Source organism: Drosophila montana, unplaced genomic scaffold, assembly GCF_035044405.1.
Source record: "Drosophila montana isolate Dmon_TW-CO22-7 unplaced genomic scaffold, ASM3504440v1 contig_786_1, whole genome shotgun sequence".
NCBI lineage: Eukaryota > Metazoa > Arthropoda > Insecta > Diptera > Drosophilidae > Drosophila > Drosophila montana.
The window spans coordinates 137,501-145,899 of NW_026999081.1; the positions used below are offsets into that span (position 1 = coordinate 137,501).

The following is an 8,399-nucleotide window of genomic DNA, read 5'->3' on the forward strand; positions in this document are numbered from 1 at the left end:
AACCATCTATCACCTGTCGCAGGTGGTGCCGGCGCCGCCGCCCCCGCCGCCGCCAACGCCCTGTTTTGTGACAACGCCAACGGCTGGTGTCAGCACAACGCCGCCGCATGCCGCACTGGCCGGCCCAGTCGGAGCGGCTGGCAACAGCAATGTAACGGCTATGCAGCAGACGTGCAGCACGCTGGGGATGCCGCTAATTGGTGTTGCCGCCGGGCAGGAGCTGGCGCCAAAGGACTCCAATAGCACAACGGCCAGCGCCAGCAGCGCCGTCTCCTCGGACGATGGCGAGCGCTGGTATATCTGCGATTATGGCACCTGTGGACTGAAATTTAAATATAAGTCACGCATGGAGCTGCATCGGGTGGTGCACAGCAAGGAGCGGCGTTTCAACTGTGATATGTGCAGCGCCTCCTTCAAGCAGTCCTGCAATCTGTCCACGCATCGCAAGAAGAAGCACTCGATGCGGGGCATCAAGAGCGAGCTCTTGCCGCAGCGCTTCTAAAGGCGGCGCCAGGATTCACCCCAGCGCAGCCCAGGACCAAGTGCAAACGTTTTCGTTGTAAGCCCAAACCCCAACTGAATCCTAATCCCAATCCACTTTAAGCCATTTTCTATATATATACATATATATAGAGTTTCTTTTTGTTTTTTAAGTCTTTGCACGTTTTTCAGCAATTTTGTTTTAATTTGTTTTTACATTTCTTTTATTATTATTATTATTATTATTATTATTTTTTTTTTATTTTGAAACGTTATAAATATTCGATTTAAGTTTATGCTATATACGTATAGATATATTTGAATATATATATGTATGTATTTTATAGTCTTAGTACGCCCCTCTCTCCCCCCTCCCATTTTAGTGTTAAGCAGCGTACAAGTTTAAGTGAGGTTATGTTAACCTCCAAGTTGGTGTACTTAAGCCGATTTTCGACTGTGCAAAAACACACAAACACACACACACACAAACACAAACACAGACAGGCACACACATGCAAAGGCGTGTCTGTGTATGTTTACATATATGTTATGTTCTAGCTGTAAATGCAGATTTTTATGTAGTCGTTAAGCATTGACTTTTTCGGGCAGAAAGTTACCGTTAATTTAAGTCACACATGTGTATTTTGTAAGCAGCCCAACGGAAAGAGTCGAGGAGGAGTTCAAGAAAACAATGAAACAAAATAGTATAGATAACAGTTACCAAGACCGTTAAGTCAGTTGTTAGCACTTACATAACAGTTACATTTTAACATGGATATGTCAAATCCCAGCAACAATGCGATCAATCCGACAAAAAAAAAAAACAAACAAACATAAACAACCGCAACAACAACAACAAAATACATACCTTAATGATTGTTCCGCCAAACGTGCACTCGCTCTCTTTATTGCTCTCGCTCGCTCTTATACTGGCACAGCAAAATGTCCGTTTTGCGCAACAGGATTTATTCGCTCATTTCGCACCCGTCAACCGTCGTCATAAAATACTGGCTGGTTTGTGTCTTAGCTGTTAATCCGGTTCGTGTCCTTACTGGCGTTGCTACACATATTTAGTACGCAATTTCACTGCGCTGCCAATTCGCCGGGTTCGTGTCACTGTTGCCATAATTAGTAAGTATGTACACAAACCACTTTGCTTATCGATTTGATTTTTCAATCGAAACTTCACGGCTTACTTTCACATAACGGTTAAAAGAAAAGACAATTTCAAACCCATCAAAAAAGGGAATGACCCCTCTACTAATTTATAATGTATAATGGTTTATTTTATGCAGGAAGTATAAATATTCTTGATCAGGACGACAGGCTGAGTCGATCGAGTTTACGTGAACCCCACGATCTCGGAGAATATATATGCAAAAGACTTCAAAGTTTAAACATATATCCTTGTGTATCATACGGTTAACAAGTTTATCATTTCTTCCGATATCTTGCTCCATTTGTGCAGTTTCGATAATTATCGATCACACTATGAGACTATGAATAATACTTCACTAATTGGATAGCACCCATTCAATGCTGCCAAAATTTCAAAAAGGTACATTTTGATACTCCATTAATGACATTAAGCAACAACTTTAATGAAGAGTCCTTCAATTGCCATGTGCGGCATTTACATACAAAGTTGCATTCTGTTCAGCACGGCAAAAGCTGATTGCTGCGAGAGCTGAAATTTGAAGCCTCTTCATTTTTAATGAACAGCCCGAACAGCACGCGAGAGCGCGTGTGCGTGTGTGTAGATTTGTATATTTGTGCATTGGTATTGATATTGCTGCTGCTGTGCGCGTGAATGGATGAAAATCTGTAAAAAAGAAATACATATGTACATATGTATGTGTTGAAAGCACAGCGAAGGGGCAGAGTGGCAGCAAAAAGAAAATCGTAAATGAAGCGGAAATTGAAATGTGTGCGCCAAACGAATGCTACGCACTAGATTTTTGAAAGGTTTTTTGTGTTGATGTCTGCTGCTCCATATATGTATATACGTACATACATACATACCTACAAACGTATGTATGTACGTGTGTATGCCCACTTACCCACCCACACACGCTCAATTTGTTTGCAAGCCTTGACTCTGTCTTATTAAAGTGGATACAAGCAGTTTTACACACACACACACACGCACACGCAAACATGCAGCTCGGCTTGAACTTGAAGTGCATGCCAAAAACACAGCAAGCAGCGTAAAAGAGATGCAAAACGGAGTTCTGCCGGCGTCAAAACGGCCAAGCGCACGATCTTGCTGTCTTTGTCTCGCACTTACTCACTTGCGCCGTTTGTTTTCGTTTTGCCTACGTGCGCAACGGCGACATAACTGTAATTATGATTTTGCCTTGCTGCTTATGCACATTAATCCAGCTCGCGTTGGCTTTGTTGTTGTTGTTGTTGTTGTTGTTAGTATTGCACTAAAGAGAATAAGAAAAAGGTTGCCAAATAGCGGCAAAATTCAGTTGTGTTTTGTGTGTGAAAGTGAAAAGTCGCGGCTGCTTGTTTATTGGCATATTTAAAGTGGTAAGTCTTAAAAGAAGCATTATTATTATTGTTATTATTATTATTGTTATTATTATTATTGTTATTATTATTATTATTATTTTAAATATGGTGTTAAATTTTTTAGCTTGCAAGTTCATTTATTCGTTTGCGTCTTATTATTCTCTTCTCTGCTTCTCCTTTGAGACTCAATACCGTTGGCATAACTGTTTTCGTGTCTCATTATCGTTCGTTTTGTTCTTCTGAGTCAGCAGCTTGCGAAGTTTTTGCAGCTTTTAATTTATGTCTGGCATACGGCCCATAAAGCCCATTGTGCGCAGCGGACAAGTGTACAGTTAGAGAGTTTGGTGTGGTGGGAGAGTGTTAACAGTTAAACTGCTGCAGTTGCTGCTCGAAATGGCATTGTTTGCATTGCCGTCAAAAGAGCCAACTACCGATAGCATTATTTATTTAACGGCATTCAAATGCATTCTCTGTGCCGTAGAGATAGGTGCGGGCCTGACAATTGAGGCGCGGCCCAGCACGAGCACGACATAGGGCTAAGAACCCAGGAAATTATGCTACACTTTATAAAGACAAGTCACCTTATTGGAATTTTTGTGGAGACATATTTACTTAATAAATAAGGCGTTTCTTTCGATAGTTTGTATTGATCGATAGATTTCGATATTGATTATTATATGAGGCCAACATTCATCGAGCTACACCGTGACTTAAGAGGTCAGGCTCGAGCACGCACGAAGACCGCACGACACTCACGGCCAGCGCACATCTCTACTTGGCAGCTTCCCCTCCCCTCCCCTCCCCGTTGCAGCAGCGCTCGCTTTTGTTGCATTCGCCGCCAAAAATATTGTTAAAGCAGGCCAGCAAGCGAAAGAGCGAGACGGGTATAGTGTTGAATCAGGCTTGGGCTGAATCGAAGCACTACAAATTGAAGGTGCTGTAAAACAAGTCTTCCATCGAAAGCCTCAATTTAAAGCGCAGCAATATGAGTGCGTATGTGTGCGTGTGTGAGTGCTTGCGTGCTGGATAAAAAGAAAACCCCAGAAAATCAAATTGAAATTCTTCTTGTTACAGTTACCGCATGTTTTTCATTTGCCTGTTTAAAAGCAGCATTTTTTTTGCTGCGGAATGCAAATGTGGGTATATTAGCTAAGAATTTAATCTGCTTATTCGGTTCATTGATAACCGGTTTCCGATTAAAGGCGCCCAAGTTCAAGTTATCTAACATTGTGTCTAATATTTACAGCAAACTGAGTATTAAACCCAATTCAAATCATTTTTGAAAAGGATTTTAAACAAAACATTTTATTTACGGGGCGCAGAGAATCGGCTAAGCAGTTTAGCAGCTGGCTTGAAATTTACATGTGTATCGATACGATGTTTATCGATAACACTACAGCTATAAGCCTCAACGAGTTATCGAACAGCTGAGTTACGCACATAAAATGATCATTTTTATTGCTGAAAATGTTCGTAGCTATTGCTATTTATTAATCTTTTTATAGCTAAGCAGTTAGCCTGCTATTTATATATAAGCAATTTATCGATAACAGTGCAGTCATAGGCATTATCTAGTTATCGATCAGTTACAGGGTAGCACAGCAGTTTAACGGCTTGCTTGAAATATACAATTTATTGATAACACTACAGTCATAAGCTTTAACGAGTTATCGAACTGCCTGAAAATATTCGAGGACTTATTGTTATTGTTATTTATAAATCTATTAGCTGATTTTTATGTATAACTAATTTGTCGATAACACTGCAGTTATATGCATTAGCCAGTTATCGATCAGTTTAACAGGGTAACTACGCATGGAGCACAGCCGTTGCCTGGGAAAATACGCAGTTAATTTTCACTCCTGGTGCTAGTTGACTTTTGCTTTGTTTCTATATACTAATATTGCACTTGCAGCTGCAGATGCAGTTGCCGTTGCAGTTTCAGTGGCAGCTGCAGCTTTTGTGCAACTTACAGCTCTCTGACTGATGAGACCCGTAAACATTTGTGATAACTCGGGCTACTAATTAGAGCGCTTGTTGATAGGCCACTGCAATGAATTGGTCCACAGAAAAGGGCAACAATTTGTGGCGACAAATAAGCATTTGCGATAGAAACTGAAATTACCAACCGAAATCAGATTCAGTCTATGTTTTCATCAAGTATGTTATTATAGTGCAAGTACGTTGACTGCTTTTAATTTGCAACACTTAATCTGTAGGATTTATGTGTGCAGAGTTGAGCAAGCGTCTCAAACGAACCTAACTTAAGCTGACCTAACCTAACATTAATTATAATTGGCTCAGTATCTAGCTGTAAATTCGGCCAGAGACATTTGACAGATAGATGCAACAACTGCAGCCGGATACAAAGCTTGAAATGCACAATTAATTACATTGTCGAAACTCGAGCCGTACTGCAGCAAGGTCGCCGGGTCGGCTCCCATGGGCGTCGCCTTAACAAAGTGCTTCATATTTAATTAACTCGAGTTTGGGTAACCGGGCAACAGTTGTCAATGCCTGACAAACGGGCCTTTTGACAGCCATATTAAGTTGCAACATTATTTACTATTGACTTTATTGCTGTGGACAAAATTGTGGTTGCCATTTTAAACAAAAAAAATAAATAAGGATTAACCGTTAGCAACAGCTGCAAAATCTGTTTTGAATTACAACTTTTGCGGTTTTACAATCAGTGTTGGGCAATTTTCTCTTGCAACCGATGCGCGCCAAAAGTTTTATGTGCTCTCTTTGGCTTCCAGTATTGGAAGGTGGTTGATTCGTTGATTTGGCAACGCTGCATATTGGTTTTCTCGTGGCGTTGCCAACGTTCTGACTGACAACCAGTAAAGAAACTTTTATAATAAATAACAATACTATTAATTGTATTTATGTGCTTAGCATAAACCTTGCGTTTCGGCTTAAGAACTAGCTTAGTACTCGTAATTAAGTAGGCCTAACTATGCGCTTTATATCATGCATATTTATATTATATATGATTTATCTTACCTTTCAACGGTATCCAGAAATCGAAATCGACTCTTGAATATACAACTTTTTAGTTTAGGAAGAATTGTTTATTCCTTTTGATACTAAGTAGTTATTGCTTTTCAATTAACTCTTGAATGAGCAAGTTTTTTGTTCATCAAAATAAACTCTTATTAGTTTTACCTTGTTACCAACTATTATGAATATCGAATTTATATATATAGCTCTGTGGGAAGAATCGGCCGAGAATCATAAGTTCTTGTATTGACCGCCTTTTTTTTTTTTACCAGATATCTTGACCAAACTCATTTATGAGCTTGACTATGCGCATAGTCAGGGCTGCCAGCCCAAAGAAAAGTAGCTGGTTCGATTCGCAGCTCGAATCAACTAATTGCTCTTGATCCGGTTCGCGAACCCAATTTTAAACATGCTTTGGTCTATGTTTTTTTTTGGGTTCAAAACTTGATTTGCCATATATTTTCATGATTTTAATGAAACATTTCAAGTTTTAATCTACAATTGATCGTTCTACAGAATAACTGTAAATATGTGGGTATTATAATTTTGTATTATCATTTTGTCATGAAATGAGATCGCACTTCTATATACTACTTTAGTTTTGTAGGCAGAATCGGTTGAATCGGTTAGTTTTTATATGGCAAAATATTCTCTTTCCCCAGATATTTATACATATTAAACTCAACTTTGCTCACATATCTGCAAAGTCGGAAGGGCATTATATCTTCGGTGTGCCCGCATTTTCTCGATTTTACCCACATTCGCTTTATTTAGGCAGCGCATTGCGTAGTCGGTGCAGAACTCTGGACCGGCTTCCAGTCCAATTTCCAGTTGATGCTCTTCGACACTTGGGAAATTTTCTCTTAAGTTTTTCGTTGTTCTTAGTTTTTCAAGCAGCGAGAACAATATGCCGCCCCCCCCCTCTCGCCAAACATCCCTTTGGCGAACGGAGCTAGAATTGTGGCCGATATGGACGGTTCTTGGGCACGCTTAGAAGCAGTTACATGTGGGATAACGTGAAGGATAATGTAAAGGATTTAAGCTACTTGCCGGTAATGTCAGCCGCTGCGAACCGTTGCGGTCATATGAGTGTGTGTGTGTGTGTGGGGGGGGGTGGGGGGTGTGGGCTGTGTGTGTGTGTGCGCGCGCGCAAGGTTAAATAGCATGCAGGTAAATGTGGCCGCCACCAAAATTGGGCGTGGGGCATCTCTGGATTATGTGCGACTTAGCCAAATGCCGACTCAAGGACAAACGAGACGCGGCCACACTTTTCATAGCCTACTTATAAGCGCGCCAAGGTAGCTGCACCTGTCAGAGGAGAGATCTTTGAGCGGGGCGTGAGGAATTATTGACTGTGGCAGGCCAGCGCAACACAATGGCCGTTCGATAGAGCCCCATTGAAACGTTGGGAATAACAATGAATGCTCCGCCAAAGCAGCACGCCCGCCCGGCCATGGAGTGCATGACTCATCCGATCTGTGGGGCTGGGCGCCGGTGGCTCAAGTGAAACAAAAGTTTTGCTTGGCTTTCTTGTTTTTTTTTCTCGTTTTCTTATTTTTTTTTTATTTTTTTTTTTGGCTTTTTATGAATTGGGCAAAGTTGTATGGAATTTGTTTTTCGAATGCAGCTTGCTTATTTTATTTTCTGTTTTCACATTGCTTTATATTATTTTTGGGCAAAAGTGTTTTATGGTTTTTGCATTGGATACTGTGTGTGTGTGTTTTTTTTTTTTATTTTTTTTTTTGTTGTGGGCTTTACATTTTGGGCCATTAAAAACAAACGCTCGCTGCCAAACCTGACGAAAACAATAATATTCAGCTAACGGCCAAAAACTGTGGCCCGAGGGATCGAAACTTTCAGGCACAACGCATAATGCGAATATTTATGTGCAAAACTCTTGTGTTTGACTTGAAAATGAGGCGAACATTTTGTTTGGCTACGTCTCCAATGATTCTATGCTGCACTGCATTTACACTTAAATGGTCTACCAAATGGTTTTCGCGTTGTTGTCACGTTTATTCTCGGTCTTAGATTGCGTTATTAAGTCTCGAAATGAGTTTGTAAATGCATTAAAAGTTCGAAACCAATAAGACTGTGTTTATGGGCTTATGTGTTTAAGCGCGGCCAACTTAATGCGGCAATTAACTTTTTTTAAAGCTCAGTTTTACATCAATCAGGGTTTTATGTGTTCAAGCGCAGCCAACTTAATACATTGTTAAAGTTTTTAAAAAGTCTGGACTTACATCAATTAGACATTGTCTGCAGTCGCTTGTCTTAAAGCGCAGTTTTATATCAGTAAGACATTGTCCAGCGCCTTATTTGCTTGAGCGCAGCCAACTTAATGCGCTAATTAACTTTTTTAAAACCCAGTTGTACATCAATTAGAAATTGTCCAGGGC

General features: G+C 40.4%; 1 protein-coding gene across 1 annotated transcript in view; it reads left to right on the forward strand.

Annotated features, from left to right (window-relative positions):
• The window catches only part of LOC135439947 (AT-rich binding protein), a 2,296-nt gene extending 927 nt beyond the window's left edge, over positions 1-1,369 (forward strand). Inside the window, exon 2 of the mRNA XM_064698829.1 lies at positions 1-1,369. This exon is cut by the window's left edge and continues 494 nt beyond it. Coding sequence (XP_064554899.1) covers positions 1-502 — 502 coding nt within the window. The 3' untranslated portion in view covers positions 503-1,369.
• Positions 1,370-8,399: the final 7,030 nt, after the last annotated feature.